This window comes from Chiloscyllium plagiosum, chromosome 7 (genome assembly GCF_004010195.1).
Source record: "Chiloscyllium plagiosum isolate BGI_BamShark_2017 chromosome 7, ASM401019v2, whole genome shotgun sequence".
NCBI classification, from domain to species: Eukaryota; Metazoa; Chordata; class Chondrichthyes; order Orectolobiformes; family Hemiscylliidae; genus Chiloscyllium; species Chiloscyllium plagiosum.
The window spans coordinates 72,086,058-72,107,333 of record NC_057716.1 but is presented as its reverse complement, the minus strand read 5'-3'; the positions used below and the strand labels follow the sequence as shown (position 1 = coordinate 72,107,333).

General features: G+C 38.1%; 1 protein-coding gene across 1 annotated transcript in view; it reads right to left on the bottom strand.

Annotated features, from left to right (window-relative positions):
* dars1 (aspartyl-tRNA synthetase 1) overlaps positions 1–21,276 on the bottom strand; it is a 91,548-nt gene that overhangs the window by 11,200 nt on the left and 59,072 nt on the right. Inside the window, exons 10-12 of the mRNA XM_043694024.1 lie at positions 13,769–13,880; positions 3,020–3,154; positions 1,413–1,560 (exon numbers count right to left, since the gene is read on the bottom strand). Coding sequence (XP_043549959.1) covers positions 1,413–1,560; positions 3,020–3,154; positions 13,769–13,880 — 395 coding nt within the window. The remainder of the gene's footprint in view (positions 1–1,412; positions 1,561–3,019; positions 3,155–13,768; positions 13,881–21,276) is intronic.

The following is a 21,276-nucleotide window of genomic DNA, read 5'->3' as shown; positions in this document are numbered from 1 at the left end:
GCTTATCTCTCCATGCTTCAGGCTCTCTGCCTTTATTCCTGATGAAGGGCTTTTGCCCGAAACGTCGATTTTGCTGCTCGTCGGATGCTGCCTGAATTGCTGTGCTCTTCCAGCACCACTGATCCAGAATATAAACAATTATGTACTACTGACAAACAACTCTATGCCTCTCATTAAAATTTTCTCAACACTGGTATTATGGACAGAAAATCTGGAAAGGACTTCAATGGCCACTATTCAGAATGCCTGCTAAGATTATCTTTTTTGCTTGCCACAATTTGCTATCTTCAACCTCTCGTCTCCAGGTACTTTCACTTCCTTGTAGGAGGCACACACTGACAGTTCTCAAGTTATGAAGTCTCTGATGTTATTGGTTAAAAACCACACTTTACAGCAAATGATGAGGGAAATTAACTGGTCGTCTTTGGGTATTTTTTTTAAACTGGAGAGAAAGAAAGAGCCACCATCTCCTCTTTTGGAGGATCAAAGGCTGCAGGCCATTTTGTTCACCTCCACAAGTTGTTTAGCTATTTAGAAGCCAAACAGAGTTGTTGGCAGATAGAAGGCTTCTGTTATTGACAGCTAATCACCAATATGCAGACAAGTAGCTACGTTTTGCCAGCTGACTTCACCTAGGCATGAGCAGCAGATACAAGGGAACACCTACATGTTCCCCTCCAAGCCACTCATACCATCCTGTCTTGAAAATATATCCCTGTTCCTTCAGTGTTGGTGGCCAAGTGGAGATCAGATCAGGTAAAATCTTCTTGAATGGCGGACCAGAATGGTGGACCTATCTGGTCCATATCAACCTCTTATTCTGGAGTTCTTAAGGGTTTAAATGCAAGTTATTATTGGTTGAAACAAACATTAACCAACAAACTTGGAAAATTATCTCAGTTTTTCAAATAGCAGCATGCTAAACAGGCAGAAGATATCTTGATTTAACGTCTCATCTTGTATGACAATATTTCAACACTGAAGGATTCCCTCGACACTGGATAGAAATTTTAGCATAAATTATACGCACAGATGCTTGACTTCACCAATGGTTCACTAATGTCCTTCGGTGAAGGAAATCTGTCATCCTTACCTTGCCTGGCATACATGTGATTCCAGACCCACAGCAATCTTGTTGACTCTGTGCAATTAGGAATAAGCCTAACCAGTGATGCCCTCATTCCATGACTGAATTAAAAAAAAACTTGGGACTTGAAGCTATTGACTCAGACGCAAATGCTGCCATAAGAATTCGTTAAGTTGGAATTTAACATTATATTCAAGTATACTGCACCACGTAAGTGTGGTAAACATGCTAATTATCACATTTTCCATGCTCCACCTCCCACACAACCTCCAAGGAAGGGGGAAATAACCATAAGAAATAAGAACATAAACAAAAATTATGTTACCTATCTCTCAAACCCTTGAAAATCTGGACCAGAGTGTCAGCAATTTCTGTTACCACCTCATGATAGTGGTAATTGAATGCCATCTCTATATCGAGCCCAACAAACTCAGTAAGGTGACGATGTGTGTTAGAATCCTCAGCTCGGAACACTAAGAAAATAAAGACAAACTTAGTTACTTCATTTTCTAAAATTCTATATCAATTATGGTACATTATCCTAAAGCAGTAGTTAGTATTACAACATGAACATTACAGTTTTGTATTAAAAATAAGAATTTAAATGAATACAAAGTGGTAAAATAAAAATGGTCAGGATGACAAAGATGACAATACAGTCCAACAGCATCCATTTAACAATTGGGAATGATTGCATCAGTGCACTTCTAAATTCAAATTAAGCTCAGTTTCAAGGTACTGGGCTAATTCAATAATTTTCATAAAAATCTGTCATGAAACATCTACTAATTATATAATGTAAAATGAATAAGATCCTAGTTTCAAAATGGATATCCTTCCTAATAGATATTCAACTGAAAATGCTGAATCAATGGCTAATATTCAAAGATGGAAGCCATTTTCTGACAGCAGAGCAGAATGGTATTTAAACTATTTTAAAGCAATCTGACTTGATTGTAGCGCAGAATGACCTTAACAGGGCAGATTCAATCTCAATACTGGATGTGGTAGTTCATAAAGGCTTGCAATGCTTCATGCCCTCAAGATATACAGTGAGTTCTAACATAACACAATAGGTCTGGTCTTGTGTGATCTCACATTGTAAGAAAATTATGTAACAGCCATGCCATTTAAGCTAATAGGGCTGGAGTTACATTATAGCCAATACTGGTAAGGAAAGTTCGCGTTCCACAAATAAGACCATAAGACATAGGAGCAGAAGTAAGGCCATTCGGCCTATCAAGTCCACTCCGCCATTCAATCATGGCTGATGGGCATTTCAACTCCACTTACCCACATTCTCCCCGTAGCCCTTAATTCCTTGTGACATCAAGAATTTATCAATCTCTGCCTTGAAGACATTTAGCATCCCGGCCTCCACTGCACTCTGCGGCAATGAATTCCACAGGCCCACCACTCTCTGGCTGAAGAAATGTCTCTGCATTTCTGTTCTGAATTTACCACCTCTAATTCTAAGGCTGTGTCCATGGGTCCTAGTCTCCTCGCCTAACAGAAACAATTTCCTAACGTCCATCCTTTCCAAGCTATGTATTATCTTGTGAGTTTCTATTAGATCGCCCCTTAATCTTCTAAACTCCAATGAAATAACTGTCTAAATTCTTCAATTGTGTTAAAGCCAATTCGCATTGAAGAAACAGGTGTTATAGCAGAAATCAATGCTTAACTAATTACCTGCCCAACTGAAGAAAGATATCCATGGTCCTTCATAGATTACAGTTGCTTACCTTTATTACTTTCAATGCCATTTACAAAGGTGCAGGATTAGTGAAAAAACTACCAAAATCAAATCCTCCATTATAGTGGTGGGCCTGTGGAATTCATTGCCGCAGAGTGCAGTGGAGGCCGGGATGCTAAATGTCTTCAAGGCAGAGATTGATAAATTACAGAAAATACAAAACAATGAAAACTTACCAGGTCCAATGCAAAAGACTTTGTCAAAATCAGCGCAAATACACATTTGCTTGTACAGCTGTGGTGATTGAGCCAGGTAAGCACTGGTTTTAAAATAGGACACAGTAAATACATTGGCTCCTCCTTCGCTTGCAGCTGCAAGAAAATCAGAACTTTTTAAGTTCCCACAATTGATCATTTACATTTCTAAAAACGTGATATCAATATTTTTAGTCCTAAAAATCTCCTTAGGAATTCACTCGACATTTTGTTTGAAAGTGCTTGTCATCTAACATTGACAGAGCTACCTGTAGATGTAGTGGTACCTTTGGAATTCAGAAACCACCTATTGTTCCTTCAAAATTAGAGATTTTTATATATAAACAGGGAGATATTTAAATAGCTCACACACCACAAATGTAAATATATTTAACCATATTAAAATAATGAAACACTTCATAGTTGCTCAGGTTAGACAAAAACACTTAAGAGATGATTTTTCTGGTGGTAAACAAACATCACTAGCATGTAGAAGGAGTGGGACTGGCATAATCAAGTTGCAAAAGAACACTTCAAGTCTACTTGTGTTGCCCTAGTCATGTTCTTGTTTCTCCTGTTATATTAAATTTTCAAAAAGAGTTTAAAATAGTGTAAATGTGACACACCTTACCTTTCTTGCAAATTCTTGTGATGATACTATGGCTTTAAGAGGTATATTTTGACCTCATTTCTTTTAATAGAGAAAGGTTGTGACAATGTTGCCAGGCAGTCTGCTCCAAAGCCAATAAGTAAATAGTTGGGAGGCCTTACTTTTTTTTAAATTTGGAGCAATAGAAGCAGCCTAAATGGGATGTAATTAAGCTCCCAGAGAACCAGGACTTATGATTTTATTTTTTCAATAGTGAATGCCGGAGTCTTGAGGCTGGGTTTGGAAGCTGCAATACATCTCTCCTTGCTACTCTCTCTCTGTCCGAGTTTTCTCTTGATGTTTTTCCTCCTGGACTTGTGAATTGAATGTCAGACAATCTATTTTTACTGAGTTTGCCTATGCCAAGTGTGTGTTTATGGGATGTCACTGTTTTGGAACAGTTACTGTTGAGTAGTACTATTGAGTACTGTTATTCTGTTACGTTTTCCAACAGGGATAAGTTATTCCAAGTTCTTCTTTCTTTTGTTATATTTTAACTATGTTCGAATAAAGTGTGTTTTGCTTCAAGAGTGGTAGTTTGACAAATTAAATTGTCAACATCTGGAATGCAACAACTGGCACTTGCCTTTAAGATGCGAAAAAGTTATGGTCTAGGCTATCTTCTTAATATATTTCATCTTCTTAATATATTTTGAGGGGGTTTGGTCTGGTCCATAACATTCTAAAAAACAGATATATGAATTGCAGGGGAGTTGATGACCTCATGATATTATCAATGGACAAGTCATCCAGAAAACCAGGTTATTAATCTAAGGACATGAAAATAGCATGTGGTGGAAGCAACTGGTGGAATTTAAATGCAATTAATATCTGGAGCCAAACAGTAGTCTCAGTAATGATGATCAAAACAACGTGCTTCACAAACGTCCTTTAGGGGAAGAAATCCGCCTGCTTTACCTGGTATGTGACTCCAGACCAATGACAATATAGTTGATTCTTACTAGCCTTCTGATATGTCCTTGCAAAACATTCAGTTCAAGGGCAATTCCCATGAAAGAATTAAAACAAAAATCACTGGTTGTGAAGAGATAGCAAAGATGCATGTTTATTCTGATACTTTTGAAAATTTGTTCAAATTGTGTTCAACAGATTTGAAGGTGTGAGCAGTTACTAATTTTTAATTGGCTTTGTTTAATTTTCTTCCCTTTTAACCTTTTTCGAAGCAGTTTTGATCTTTAGTTCTACGTTCTGATTTCCTTAAAATTATTGACATTTTACAAATTTCAACACTTGAGGAATTATTCGAAGAGACCATACTGACGAAGAGGACACTTCTCTTACACTCAAGGAGTCTGAAGAGGGATGTAAAGACATGAATAAACGTGTATCAGGGTGTTCTGCACTGACCTAATCTTTTGGATAGGACATGAAACTTTGGCCTTTTCTGTTTTACAGATGTAAAGTTCCAATGGCACTATTTTGCAGATGATGATTCAGGAAGTTATACCTGGTTCCCCAACCCAAATTTATTCCTCAATGAAAAGTTTAAGAACAGATTATCTAGTTGTTATCATATTACTGTTCTGGAAACCTTGCAATGCAGAAACTGGTTGCTAAGTGTCCTCTGTTATAATAGAGACCAAGTTTCAAAGAATGCTTCACTGAGTGTAAATTGCTTTGAGACATCTTGTGGTCATTAAAGATGCTACATAAATGCAAGACTTTTTTTTAATAAAAAGGAGATGGATCATTGGAGTCCATAATACAGTTAGTTAGGGATATCTGAGGAACTCTGCTTCCTCTTCATTCACAAGCCTTATGATCTTTAAGCTTTATCTACAACTGGAACTGCCAATGGTGGCTGGCATTGCCAGCAACCTCAACACCATTGCTTACTTTCTAGGCACCTCAATAATTATCAATTTATCTGCAATAAATTGTTGCATACACTGGATTATTGATGCCTTTTTTGATAAACCAATGGACGTTTCCAAAGAAAAGCAACATAAAATAGAAATCCTGAGCATAATGCATAATCTCTGGAATGGGATGAGACAACAGAGGGCAGTGTTGTATAAGCCAAAATAAACATTTGGCAGAACATAAGTGCAAAACTAAATGTAAGCAATAGGTAACTGAATGTTTTGCCAAAGATTTTATGATTCATTCTGGATGAAAAATTAGTAATATCATAATATAATGTTATTAAACACTGGTAATGGCTGTGATCACTATAAATTTGGTACATCAATGAAATGGCTCGGTGGAAATTAAAAATACATTTATGCTCAGTCAGATACCAAGCCATTGATTCAGTCATATGGTCATCTAGGTCTGCTCCAATTGATTTTCAATACGCAGTTTCTTACAGATTGAGGAAAGTTTAGTTAACTTAACCAAAGTTAGGACTAAATTGAATATTTGGCAAATTATAAACAATTTTTCAATACTAATAATGGTACAAGTTTGTAAAATTAAATATAACAATGACAATTACTTTTAATCCTGCAGAATTCAAGGTTTTGACGTGAATACCATTTTTGTCAATACATTTTTAATTTGCTATTTTTCAACTGAAACGTAACTTATCATATTGCATACATTTTCATTTTCTGTTAATAGATAATCATAATGAACAAATTACACAGAACCCAATAGCCTTGCCAGAAAGAACCACAACCCATGAACAAATTTTAAAAAGTAAATATTCAATGTGCATGATATCATAATGACAATGCAAGTGGATTAGTAAATCAGATGCCCAAACTAATGGTGGATTTAAATTCAATTGATCAAGCTGAAATTGAGTTCTAGTATCAGTAATGCTAATCATGAAACAACTATTAATTGTTTTTTTAAAAAAACCCCTCTTGTTGGCAAATGTCCTTTGAAAAGGAAATCTGTCATTTTCACCTGGTCTGGACCCACAGCAATGTGAAACTCTTAAATCCCCTAACAAGCCACTCAGGTCAAAGGTTATTAGGAATGGGCAACATGCGGCCAAGCCCACATCTCTTGAAAGAATAAATAAAAACTATCTCAAACTATTTATTGTCAAGAGGGCAAGTAAACAGCTCAATTCATCTCAGTGTCAACCATGAACTTGGTGAAAATTTGTTCCTTAAATGTGTTGGCGTAACAAAACATCCTAAAAAAAATCTGATGATAAATATTTGAATATTACTTTCGTGAAGTAGTTTGTAATTCCTTGCTTCCTCAATGTAAGGCCACCAATTTATACAATATCAAAAGTAATTTGAAATGGCAGTTTCAATTTTGCAAATTTATTTACAATATTTTTTTCAAAAATATCAGTGGGTGCTATCCAGGATTAAATATATTGTAAAAGTTGTATTGATATTTAGACAAATTGAGAATCTAGCTAATATGATACATGGCTCCTGGTAATACTTTAGGCAATTCACAAAAACTGGTGAAAATTACAAGTCAACCGCAGCTAATGTTTAGAGCTATGTGCAACATTGCTTGGTATTTAAATTTTCTAACAATGTTCTATCAACACAATTTTAAAGGTATATCAGGGTTTGCATACATAGGAAATGCATGCCCAGCAAATTGGTGTGATGTCTCTTGGTGTGGATGAAGAGAGTTGGCATGCCTTCCATTTTTGGGTGCCAGTATACTTCTCATTTCAGCTCATACTGCTGGCTATCAGCAATGTGAATCAAGTAGCCAGTGTGGAAGTTTCTTCTTGTCAGTTCACTGGCTCTCTGTCGACAAGTCTTCAGGTGTATCCCCTTGTGGAACACATGGATCTGGATCCCTCATGGTCCCAGGCTAAAAAGCTTCAGATGCACTCAGAGCAGATTTAGCTGCCAGATACACCCACTAGCATTCAGATATGCCCTTGTACTCATGTGCCAAACTTGCCTTGTTAGTGAAGCAGTTCTGTAGTGCAAGATACCCAAGAGTTTAACAGGTTCTGCATAAATTGAGAGGCAGATGGCAAGAAGGTGCTCTGTTTTCTTCATTCAGGGAATATGGGCATCTCTGGCTGGACCCCAACCCTACTTGTCCTCAAAAAGGGGAGCTGCCTTCTTGAACTGTTGCAGTCATTTGATCTAATTTTTACAAGACTTTAACCCAAAGACAGTGAAGGAACAGATAAGCATTTCTAAGTAAGGATTTTCAGTATCTTGGAAGGGAACATGGGTTTGAAAGGTGCTGGCGAAGGAGCCTTGGTAAATTTCTGCAATGCACCATGCCGATGGCTTACACCATGCTACTTTGTTTTGGTGGTGGGAGAGAGTGAACCACTGAGGACATAGAGCTGCTTTTTATTTTGGATGATATCTTGTGTATTGTTGGAACTGGTCCCATTCAGGCAGGTGGGGCATATTCCATCACATTCCTGACTTGTGTTTGGTAGATGGTGGGTGTGCTTTGGAGAATTAGAAAGTGAGTTACTTGATACAGGATTTCTAACCTCTGACCTGCTCTTATAGCCACAGCATTTATTTGGTTAGTCCAGTTTACTTTCTGGTCAATGGCAACTGTCTGGATGTTGGTAGTAGGAGGTTCAGTGATAATAATACTAAGGGGTGATGGTTAGATTTGCACTTTGCCTATAACTTATGTGGCATGAATTATACTTATTAGCAACGTTCCCACCAAGTTGCATGGCTATGCACTTCACAGCCTCTCCCAAGTATGCGCGCATGGTGACTGGTGTCAAGGATACACCCTTGAGGAACTCTTGTGAAGATGTTTAGGAGTTCAGAGGTCTGACATCCAAAAAAAATGGAGAAGTAGGCCATTCAGCCCATTGAGTCTCTTTCATCTTTTAGTTAGATCATGGCTGATCTGATATTCATTAAATCCACATTTCTGCCCTTTCCCCATAACCCTTATTTTTCTTACAGATTAAACGTCTATCTCAGCTTTGATTATACTTAATGACTCAACTTCAACAGCTCTCTACAGAGAATTTCACAGATTCAGTACCCTCAGAGAAGAAATTCTTCCTCATCTCTGACTGACCTCCAACAACTACAACCATCATGCTAGGTGTGACATCAACCAAAAGAGTTATCCCTGATTTCCATTAATTTCATTTTGCTAGGGCGTCTTGCCTAGTCCAGTGAAGTGTGGATTGATACCAAAGATGGTCACAACAGAGTGCAGCTCTTTAGTCCTTGTTTGTAATGTAATGTGGTCAGGAGCTGAGTAGCCCTGTCAGAACCCAAACTGAGTGTCAGTGAGCAGGTTTTTACTAAGCAAGTGCTGCTTGATAGCACTGTTTATATTCCCTTCCATCAACTTACTGGTAGTTGGGTGAGTTGAATTTGGTATACTTCTTGTGTGCAGGACATATGTAGGCAATTTTCCACATTGTCCAGATACCAGTGTTGTAAATGTACTGGAATAGTTTGGTAAGAGCTGCAACAGATTGAAACAGCTGTAGGATTCCATTCCAGTGAGGAGGAAGCAGTGTGGGAAGTTGACAAGCCAATCATAGTTAACCAGGAAAGTTAAGCATTGTATCAGATTTAAAAATACACAATGTAGCAAAGATTGGTGGTAAGCCAGAGGATTGGGAAAGATCTAAAAGCCAACAAAAGAGAACAAAGAAATATAAAGAGGAAAAAATAAACTTTGAGGGTTAACTTGCAAGTAATTTCAAGACAGACAGCAAGAGTTTCTTTAAATGTATGAAAAGGAAGAGAGCAGAAAGTGATCATTGGCCCCTTGAGAATGAGGCTGGGGAAATAATAACAGGGAATCCAGGAAATGGTAGAGAAGTTGAATAAATACTTCGCATCAGTCTCCAAGCACAAAACAATAACAGCATTCCAAAATTACTAAACATTCAAGGGGCAAAAGGAGCAGAGGAAATAAATAGAATAGCTATTACAAGAGAAATTAATAGGGTTAAAGACTCAAGTCCCCTCGACCTGATTAGAAGCAAGCTAGAATATTAAAGAAAGTAGCTACTGAGACATGGATGCTCTGGTAGTAATCTTCTAGGAATTCTTGGAGGTCCTGGAGGATTGGAAAAATGCCAACATACTTATTTAAAAGGAAGATGACAAAAAAAAGGTGAATTTAGGCCATCTAAGTTTAGCTTCATCTAGTTTTTGGGAAAATATTGCAGTCTATTATAAAGGATGTAATAGCAGAGCATTTAGAAATCTGTAATATTACCAAGCAGAGTAAGCATGGTTTCATGAAGGGAAAATCATGCATAACTCTTTGAGGAGGTAACAAACAGAATAGATAAAGGGGAAAGAGTGGGGAGAATGTATTTGGATTTTCAGAAGGCATTTGATAAGGTACCATACATTACATCTAATCTTAATAGAGCCCATGGTATTGAAGATTGCATAAAATCTGTTCTTTTAGAACATGATGGCTGGGTTCTTCTGCAACCTCATGTTGTAGAAAAATCGTGCTTTAGAAACAGTGCTTAAAGTGTTGGAACTGTAACTGTGTTACAGCCATCATACATTTTACAAGTTTGCACTGTCGAAAGTGTCCCCAATTCGACAATCATGTTACAACAGATTCACATTGATGAGACGTGCATTATGACAGAAGGACCTGTGTTAGCATCAATAAAGATTCAGCTAATTAATAGAACACAGAATGTAAGTTTGCTCGCTGAGCTGGAAGGTTCATTTCCAGATGTTTCATAGATAACATCTTCAGTGGGCCTCAGGCGAAGCACTGCTGATAATTCCTGCTTTCTATTTATATGTTTGGGTTGGTGATGTCATCTCCTGTGGTGATGTGGGACACTAAAACAGCAGCTAATGAACTTGAAAGACCCTATACAGACAACAAGCAAAACTAATGTCATTTACAAAATACCATGCAAGGGCTGTAACAAACATGACATTGGACAAACAGGCAGAAAACTAGCCACCAGGATACATGAACACCAACTAGCCGCAAAAATACATGACCCTCTCTCACTAGTATCCTTACATATGGATGAGGAAGGGCACCACTTTGACTGGGTCAACACATCCATCCTAGGACAAGCCAAACAAAGACACGCATGAGGATTCCTAGAAACATGGCATTCCAACCGGAACTCTATCAACAAACACATCAAGTTAGACCCCATCTACCATCCCTTGAGAAAAATAACAGGAAGTGCCTTCACCACAGGAAATGACATCAGCAACCCAAAGAAACCCAAACATATAAATAGAAAGCAGAAATTATCAGCAGTGCTTCGCCTGAGGCCCACTGAAGATGTTACCTAGTAGGGTGACAAAACATCTGGAAATGAACTTTCCAGCTCAGCGAGCAAACCTACATCCAGAACCTCAACCTGAGCTACAAATCTTCTCAAAACTTGCTAATACAAGACAGAGTTGGGAGAAGGGGGCACTTTCAAGAAGTAACTAGTAGAATGCCACAACATTTTATGAAGGGATGCAGACAGGTTAAGCATGTGGGCAAAAACTTGGCACATAGAATATAATGGGGGAAAATGTGAGGTTATACACTTTGGCAGGAAGCATAGAGGAGTTGAATATTTTTTAAATGGAGAGAGAGTGCCAAAAGCTGCCTAACAGAAGGATTTTGGAGTCTTTGTTCATGAATCACAAAAAGCTGCAACCAAGTCAGTGGGTAATAGGGAAGGCAAATGAAAAGTTTGTCTTCATTTCAAAGTGAATGGAACATAAACATAGGGAGGTTTTATTGAAACTATATAAGTCTATAAACTATATACTAGTCAGACTACAGCTGGAAAACTGTGAACAGTTTTGTGCTCTTTATCTAAGGCATTGGAGGCAGTCCAGAGAGGGTTCACTAGGCTGAGACCACTTTTGGAGAGACTGCCTTATGAGGAGAGATTGAGTAGATTGGGCCCGTACTCACTGGAATGTAGCAGAATGAAAGGCAACTTTCTTGAAACATGGAAAACTTTTTAGGGGACATGACATGGTAGGTATGGAAAGGGCCTATCCACGTGGAGGAGATAGTCTGAGACCAGACAGCATAATCTCAGAATAAGGGGTAAAACATTTAAAAAAGAGATGCAGAGGAACTTCCTCTTGCAGAGGGTAGTGACTCTTTGAACTGAGGCTGGATCACTAAGTACATTCAAGACTGAATAGGCAGATTTTTAATCAATTCAGGGAAATAAAGTATAGGAAAAAGTTAGTAAAGTGGATCAGCAAGATTTCATTGAATGGCACAGCATATTTAATGGCATCTGTTCTTATTTGTTATGGTACAACAATAAAGGTAACTGTAGCAACTGCATCACCTATCATTGCACTTCCCTGTTAAGCATTATGGAAAAATTATTTAACCATGTTGCTCTTGCCAGACTGTAGAATTGAACAATCTTATTCTGAATCTCAGTGTGGTTTTAGAACTGGAGACTCTGCTACTGATATGATTTTTTTTCAGTGTCACACTTTTGGCAAGCCTGATCTCTCGCAAATATGCTATGTTGATTTTTGGCCTATCAAGTACCATGTGGATGGCAGATTCCTTCTTTGCACCTCACTGGGAAGCTCTAGACACCACAGAAAGCCTGCCTGTCATGACAGACTTGAACATGGAACTCTCAGTACAGGAGCTTAGCAAAACTATTGACTTGTTTGCCATGGGCAAAACTCCAATTGTTGATGCAATGTCACCTCAATTTACCAACCACCTTGCCAAGACAAGAACCCCAATTCAGAGGATCTGGACATGCTAATTCCATTAGTATCCAACTACTATTTAGCCAATGATATCTGAACTGGCCAATATCTGGATGGATGACAGCTATATACTCAAAGATGACAGGACTGATGTATGAGGAAGGATTGACTGGGTCAGAATTGTTTTTGCTAGAGTTCAGATGAATGACGGGGGAATTCTCATAGAGACTTATAAAATTCTAAAAGTTCTAGATGCAGGGAGGATGTTCCTAATGGTAGGGACACCCAGAATCAGGGGTCACAGTCTGAGGATTCATGGTGGACCATTTAGGACAGAGATAAAGAGACATTTCTTCACCCAAAGAGTGGTAAGCCCGTGGAATTCATTACCACAGGATGTAGTTGATGCTAAAATATTAAATATATTCAAGAGGTGGCTAGATATAGCACTTGGGGCAAATGGGATCAAAGCTTATGTAGAGAAAGCAGGATTAGGCTATTGAGTTGCATGGTAAAAACAAGGACTGCAGATGCTGGAAACCAGAGTCTAGATTAGAGTGGTGCTGGAAAAGCACAGCAGGTCATTGGATGATTAGCCAAGATCATGATGAAAGCAGGCTTAAAGGGCTTAATGGCCTCCTCCTGCTTCTATCCCCTATATTTCTATGACCTTCTGCATAGTGAATTAGCCATGACATCACGAACTGTGTGTCCCCATTTCTTCTACAAGGACACCTTCAATTGAATATGGAGGTGGTGAATATTAACACTGACAATGGGAGACAATTGCTGACAGGTATAACAAAAACAAAAACAGTGACCTTTCTTCAGAAAAGGGTAATGATGCTCTAACCTTGGATGACTGACTGTTTGGAAGTCATTGGAAGAGGGGAGTAGAAATGTTCAGCTGTCCAAGAAAAGGCCCAAAGAGAGACCAACAAACCATGTCAGTCTCTGTCCACTATCTACCTCTGTGACAAATCTGGTAGCACCTGTAAAGTTGACAGACAGGCTTCTAAGCCATACCAGGTGATGCAACCAGCAGAAAGCATTCCGCTACCTTAGGAGACAGAGACTGCCACAGATTAATGCATGCATAAGGGGTGCTAAGCATATTAAATATGGTAACGTATGGGCTCAGGAAGTCTGACATTATTATAGAACTCGAGGATATTTACTTGTATCTTGGGATTATGCTCCAAACTTCCTGAAGAAGGGCTTATGCCCGAAACGTCAATTCTCCTGCTCCTTTGATGCTGCCTGACCTGCTGCGCTTTTCCAGCAACACATTTTTCAGCTCGATTATGCTCCAAACCTCTGTCAATCCTTCCATAAAAAGCACTTGCTTTATCTATACATTATGACAATGTATGGATATGATATCTCCAATTACTATTTATATGATATAGCAAATTTTAAATTTTGCACTATATAGCACATGCTGCTGAGACATTTCTGACCAGATCAAAAAGAAATGAAATGTCCACGTACCTGAGATAATTTTGGGAGTCTGGACTTCAACAAATTCCTTTTTGATTAGTGTTTCCCGGAACAGTTGGCATACACCAGCTTGCAATCGAAAGATAGATTGACTTGTCATCGTCTGCAATACAGTCAATAAATTAACTAAATTTGCTGTATGGCTACTGAATGTAATAGTTGCTGCAGATTTTAAAAGTAAATCCTATGATTAGTAATATAAACATTTATTTTCATATACAAGTTAATTTTCCATTGGCTCTCACATAACCACAATAAATATTTTATTGGAAGTTTTGCAACGTTAACGAGTGTAATAACTTGTCTGTAAGATTACCATCTGATGGGATCTTCAAAACTGGGTGGAGTATATTTTTGAAAACAAAAGTAGCTAATCTAACAGTTTCTGTCCATGTAGGAAATGCAGAATCCATTAAACTACATTAAAAAAATTAAAACCCTTAGCTCCAACTGCAGTTGTAATATGAACAAGTTAATGTCAATAGAGTTATGCAAACTTGATGATTTAATTTGTTTGAACATTTCTATATCTTCCATCACATTCAGAAGCAAAAACGATCCCTAACCAAGGGGTTAGATTAAAGTTATCAAATGTATTGTATACGGGTGAGAATCTTGTCCACAATGACATTAATACAACCTGTGGACTCTCTGCTGAAAGTACAGTTAGGTGGAAGCTACAGATCTGCAAGGAGCTGCTCTTCCAATGACAGCGTTTTTTTCTTCCACCTCTTAGCAACAATTGAGGGACAGAACAAATTTGTGACTGAAGGAGCAGCGAGAATTGTGAAGGTGGCTGGCTTTCCCAAAAGTTTCATTCTTTCTCTGCACTTAGAATGCTTTAGCCTGTTTTTGCAGGGGATGACACTCTATAATAGGATGGGGGTATCAAAATGACAGAGCCTGGAAGGCACAGAGTCACTGAGTCAGAGATGTATAGCACGGAAACAGACCCTTCGGTCCAACTCGTCCATGCCGACCAGATATCCCAACCCAATCTAGTCCCACTTGCCAGCATCTGACCCATATCCCTCCAAATCCTTTCTATTCGTATACCCATCCAAATGCCTTTTAAATGTTGCAATTGTACTAGCCTCCATCACTTCCTCTGGCAGCCCATTCCACACACTCTCTGTGTGGAAGAAGTTGCCCCTTAGGTCTCTTTTATATCTTTCCCCTCTCATTCTAAACCTATGCCCTTTAGTTCTGGACTCCCCCACCCCAGGGGAAAGACCTTGTCTATTTACCCTATCCATGCCCCTCATGATTTTATAAATCTCTATGGGGCCCCCTTCAGCCTCCAATGCTCCAGGGAAAACATACACACACCCCTTTCCCTACTCATCTTTCTTCTACAAACGTCTAGTCACACAGTGGGTCAGGATAAGAAGAAATCCCAGACTGAAAGACAACCTGCTTCTGACCCCCATGTTTGTATGAATCCAGTTGAAGTCGGCCTGGGATGCACATTGCAAGAGTTTGGTTACACCATATTTTGGCCCTTATCCTCCTGCTCCTGCCTTGTTAATCAAGGGTTGGAGCCTAGTTTGTTTCTCTCTCCAGCTCTGTTTCTTGAGAGAATAGACAAGGAAGATCTTATTGGTAGGTTTTGCTGCTCGGCACTTTTAAATGGTGTTGTTTATTATTTACTCATATTTAAAAGTGATCAACTTGTTACTTTGATATTTAGATTCATGTTCAATGTTGTGCTGTATCTCATCTGTCCAAAATTGGCAAAAGTCAGGAAAAAAAACTGAAACGGGCCCCTTGTGCAAGAAGGTTAAACATCACTGCGTTAGCTAGATAATTTTATTTTTCTCTCAGTGCCTAGTAGTTCAGTTTGTGACAGCAAAACAGTTTGAGTCAGTCATAGTTTCTTTTCCTATATTCAGACAGAACAAACTTGGCTGCACTCAGTGCATTCGCAACGTGCCAAAATATTTGACAGATTTTTGTCTTACAGTTACATGATTTAGTGAAAGGTGTCTAAATAAAAAGTATAAATGGCATAAAACATAATATAGTTATATAGTGGTATAAATATGAAAGACTCACATGTCTAATCATTGATAAATAGGGTTAATATGCATTACTTACATTTGTAACCACACTAACCCCAATTGTCATTGAGTTAATGAAAACCTATAATTTCACTGTAAAACCAGGGTAATCAACACTAAAGAAAACCGTAAATAGTAATATTGTAGTGTGTTGATGACAATGGTCAAAAGCAATTATAAAATAGAATAAGGACATTTTTGGATATTTAAAAGTTAATGAATTACTAAACAGTAGCAGAACTACTCAGTGAGGAGACAGGCAGTCTATTTGTGGAGGATGAAATATATTAGAACATATTTATAAGTTGTAATGTAGATCCACTAGAGAAAGATACAGAAGTGTTAATGATATCATTTCTAAGGAATTGGTTCTGAAAATAAAATATAACAGGTTGTCGAAATAGCAGCCATGTGCATGTGCTTGGCTGGTGAAGAAAGTTGGAGAGGTTGTGTAAAAGTACTCACCACAATGTTACAAGGCTCTTGAAACATGCAAATTATAACCAGAAAATTAACGCTAGCCATCATAATGCCTTTCAAAAAGGAAGAGAAGGATAATCAAGGTGACCATGGACTGTGACAGTGATACATAATGCAAGTTGTGGGCAAATTATTAGATTCATGAATTTGAGATAAAGTTATTCAATAGACTTATGCAGAACACCATGAGAGATTTATTAAGTGCCCCAGATATAGCTGGCAAATTTAATAGAACTATTCTGAAGGAGAGCTTCATTGGATAGATAAAAGGACTGTAGACCATATGGATTTTTGATAAGGTTTTTCACAGAAAGCTCGATATAAAAAATTCCATTACATGATGCAAGAAAAACACAGACAGAAAGTTGGATAGTGGACCAGAAAGTAAAGTGTTAGAGGTAATAGATGTTGTAAGTGGTATAATCCAACTGCTCTTTCCACTCAAAAACCTTCCAACCTCATTCTTAACGAGTGCAAAGAATTCATTTAATTTATTGATAAGACAGAACCTTCTTCACCATCTTGCCACCCATTAAGGTAAACTCAACCCTCTCTCTCTAGACTCAAAACCCCCAATCCTATTTAGTTTCTCAATAATTTCCCTCTGACTTTTCCAAGTTCACCTTGTCCATACATCCTAATTCCTGCATTCCTAATAAACAAATAATCAACCAATGTCAATATTTGTCTTCTATACTAATTAAATAAACTCAATGGTCTGAATGGCTTACTTCTACTCCTATTTCTTAATATTACAAATGGTTTCCTCTCTTCAGGTACTTTATACTTTCCTTTCAAAATCATTTCAATCCCCTACTACTTCAAAAAATCCAACCCCAACCTCTCTGTCCTTGCTAGCCATGGACCCCAGCTCCAAAGTCCCTTTTTCTCCCTTTTATCCCATGTTGCAATTTGCCTGCTGGAATATTCCAATCAGACTGCTACCCCTCCAACAGCACAAAAGCAGTTTGAACCAAAGTCATGAACAACTGTCTTAATGATAATGACTATGATCCATTATGCGTTCTCATCTTCTCCACTGCTTTCAGCATGACTAACATATCATCCTTATTTATCCCTCTCATCCACTTTCTATCTACATGTCAAAGTCATTTTTTGCTCTCATTCTACTCCAATGCTCATAAGGGCATCATTGCCAGCAATGGATAATCAATCCAGAACTGTCCAAGACTGACCTCCCTATTATATCATCGACATGCTGTCTTTGGCTACAGTACATGCAGTTAATGGGTAAACTTCACCATTTCAGCCATATCTGATAAACATCTTGATAGCTCCACTGATTCTGTGCAACATTACAGATCCGGCATCTGCAGTCCTCAGTTTCTCCAACATTACAGATCATCTGGATTCTATAATTTCCTTCAGGTGAATACTGGGAACACTAAAATTAACTTCTTTGGTTCTGTTACAAATTACATTCCCTTACTACTGATTCTATTGCCTGAACAGATTCAAGATGAATTACACATAAATCTCAGCTGCCATCAAACCTAAATTGACCGCCGACTGAATTGTCACAAAAAAATCCTTCTTCCACCTCCACAAGATTACTGCTTGCCTTCCCCTCCACCTCAGTCAACTGTGACGATTCTGCCCCTTTAACAAGAGGTGTTGTAAAGGCAGAGACACCAATATGTCTGTGGCTACTTTCAATAATGGCAGGGGAGTGGCCAGTTCTTGTTTTTTCTAGTTTGGTTTAGTTTTAGCAAGCAGTTATAAAACTGCTGGTAACAGATGCAGCTATAGTGAAAACAGGCTCCATTCTTCAACAGATGTTTCTTGCCCAATTTCTCTCTGAAATCTCTCCTGCCTATAAGAACCAGAGTTTAAATTTGCCTTTTGCTAAGGGGTGTGTTTATGGAATGTTGAAACTGGAACAGCTTTGTGAATTTCTGATAGAGTCAGTTGGGTTTTCAAATAAGTTATTCTAAATTCTGTTTTCTTTTGTTTGTGTTTCATCCATAGTGATTAAGTAAATTGTTTTGTTTAAAGCTGAGTGGAATATCACTTTGCATCGGCCTTAAAAAAAAAAGTTAGGGTCTGAGCTACCTTCTTAAAGCATTTTGAGGGTGTCTGCTCTGGTCCATAACACAACATATTGAAACCCTCAGATTCTGTTATCATCAGCATCAATTACGCTGATCAGTCCTCACCTATTGCAATACTCAGCTCAATCAACACTCTACTGCACATATTTTACAATGCACCTATTTCCAATGGCCCATCATCCTCCTCCCCCCAATCCACTGAGTCATCAAAGAGGCAGAAGGCATAATTTAAAATATTTATACTTGCCATTAAACCACCCGGGCCTTTCCCTGTGAGATCACCTCGCTCACCTTCTGAAATTCCCCTTCTAAAATCACTGTTGCTCCAACCCCTCCTTTAAAAGTCTCCTTATGATGTACCAATTCAACAAGTTCTTATCATAATATCCAATCCTATCTTCCTTGACTTAGTATTGATTTTTATTGACACCATTAGTAAAATACCCTAATGCATTTCACTATGTTAAAGTAATTTTAAAATAAGAGTCAGTGTTATGATAAATCCTAGTTAATTGAAAGAAATGTTTTCCATTGCGCAGAAAAGGCCAACATGATTTGCTAGAATGTTTACAATTACAGAAAATTTGAGGAGAGTTGCGATAGGTTATTTTCTTTGACTCGGAACGAAGCTGGTTATCAATTTAAAATTTGAGTCTTGAGATAAATTTCTGTTTTCAGAATGTTGGAGTTCAGACTGCTTTGCAATGATAATTTGCTGTTGTAGAGATCATTACCTTTTTGAAATGCTGTGCTGTTAAACATGTAGAACTAAATAAAAAGAGGGCTGAGGGGAAACAAAGCAATAGAATTGTATTTTGGGCTGGTTTAGCAAAGAATTGTCAAAGCACGATAGGCCAAATTATCTCAATAAGTACTTTAACCATGACTATACTAACTATGCTTCACATTTGGGGAAGCACCTGCTTTCTTCGCCTGCTTATAAACAGCCATTCAGGTGAAGCCAAGTATACCAAGTGATTTCAGCTCATTTACTGTTATGATTTTCTTCACTGATAAAAGGGTGTCATGATCCTAATATTTACAACAGTGGCAGGATGTACTGGGAAAAGTTGCTGTTGTGGGGCCAGAGTACGTCAGAGATTCTAGGCAAATTACAGGGACTAATATCCTCCACAGTCCTACTTAGAAACTCCTTCTTCCCATTAAACAACACGTCAGATCATAACATTACAAATGTTATTTGATTTGCTTTATAAATGTAGAGTAGGACCCTCGTAGATGAAAAGACTTTTTTATGATTTTACGCTAGCATTGCATGAAAAGTTGCAAGAATCAGAGGTCAGGCATGAGCAATTGAAGAAGGACAACAGAGAGTACTGAGGGGAGGGGAAAACCATGATGCTGTTTGAAGAAAATCAGATCTCCGCTCCGCCAGTGATTGTTCCAGTATTGATATCCTCAATTTGCATCTCTAAAACAGATGATCCGATCATTATCTCATTGTCGTGCATCTGAACTTGTCTGCAAATTGATTGCTATGCTTTCCTACACAATACTTCAATGAAAATTAATCAGCTGTAAGATGCTTTGTGACATCCATAACTTGTGAAAGTTATTATATAAATGCACGTTCTTTCTTGCTTTCCATCTTTCCCATGGGGGCCCTATTCCACACCTGCCTCAATGGGTTCACGTCAAATCACTGTCCATACCCACAATTTCAGGATTCTTGATTCCAGGCACCATAAACCTATTTGGGAGTTTTTTGCCTTCAGTAATAGCTGTGCAAACATTCATTCCCGGAGACACAGCTGCTGCTATGCATGCTGGATAAAGAACACTCCGTTACAGCTGCTTTTCTGAACTGCTGCTGCCTTGCACTAATAGAGTCATAGAGATGTATAACACGAAACACACTCTTCGGTCCAACACATCCATGAGATATCCTAAATTAATCTATTCCCATTTGCCAGCACTTGGCCCATATCCCTCTAAACTCCTCCTAATCATATACCCATCCAGATGCCTTTTAAATGTTGTAATTATACCAGCCTCCACCATTCCTCTAGCAGCTTATTCCGTACACGCACCACCCTTTTCGTGACCTTAAACCTATGCCCTCTAGCTTATTTTATGTCCAATACTTTTAAGTCATTAACAGACTGTGAGAACTGGCTGTTTGTTTGCTCATAACTTTAAAATGTCATGGCTTTATCGGACCATTTGTATCTGTGCTAACCTAGGATTTTTGGGACTTAGAGAAGATCCAATTTTTGGGAGAGTCCATTTACAAATAATTCACTACATAGTAAATGTCATAATATTATTCATTTAAAATACTGCTCAACAGAAAATGAATACCAGAAAATTTCAGAATAACGCAATCCAAATAGATAAAATTAAACAAATAATTTTGTCAGTAACCAAACATGTTTGTGCTTCAAGCCAAAAGTATTGTTTTTCACATTCACTTTAGATGGTAAAATGAGAAATACTAAATATGTCACCTAAAATGAAAGTAAAACCATTTTTTTTTAAGATTAGATTCCCAGTGTTCTTGAGTAAGAACAAGTAGAGAACACTTATATGAACTTTCTAAACCATCTTAAACTTCCTCCCACAATTAATTACTTGTTGGACTGAAGCAGTTGCTCAGCAAGCAAAATCTATGCACCTATTACATCCCACGTACAATGGAGTGAAGAAATGCTCAACGTGTTTTCATTTTAGAAGCATTGGTTTAATTTCGATGTTGGCCAGAAAAATTAGGAAAAATTTCTAAGTTCCTATGTCACGCCAACTGATCTTTAGCATCCACTTGAACAGAAAGTAGGGATCTTTGTTTAACTCGGCCCAGACAATCACAAAGGCCAACCTCCCGTCTATACAATCCATCTACCAGGCTCGCTGTCAAGGAAAGGCTGCC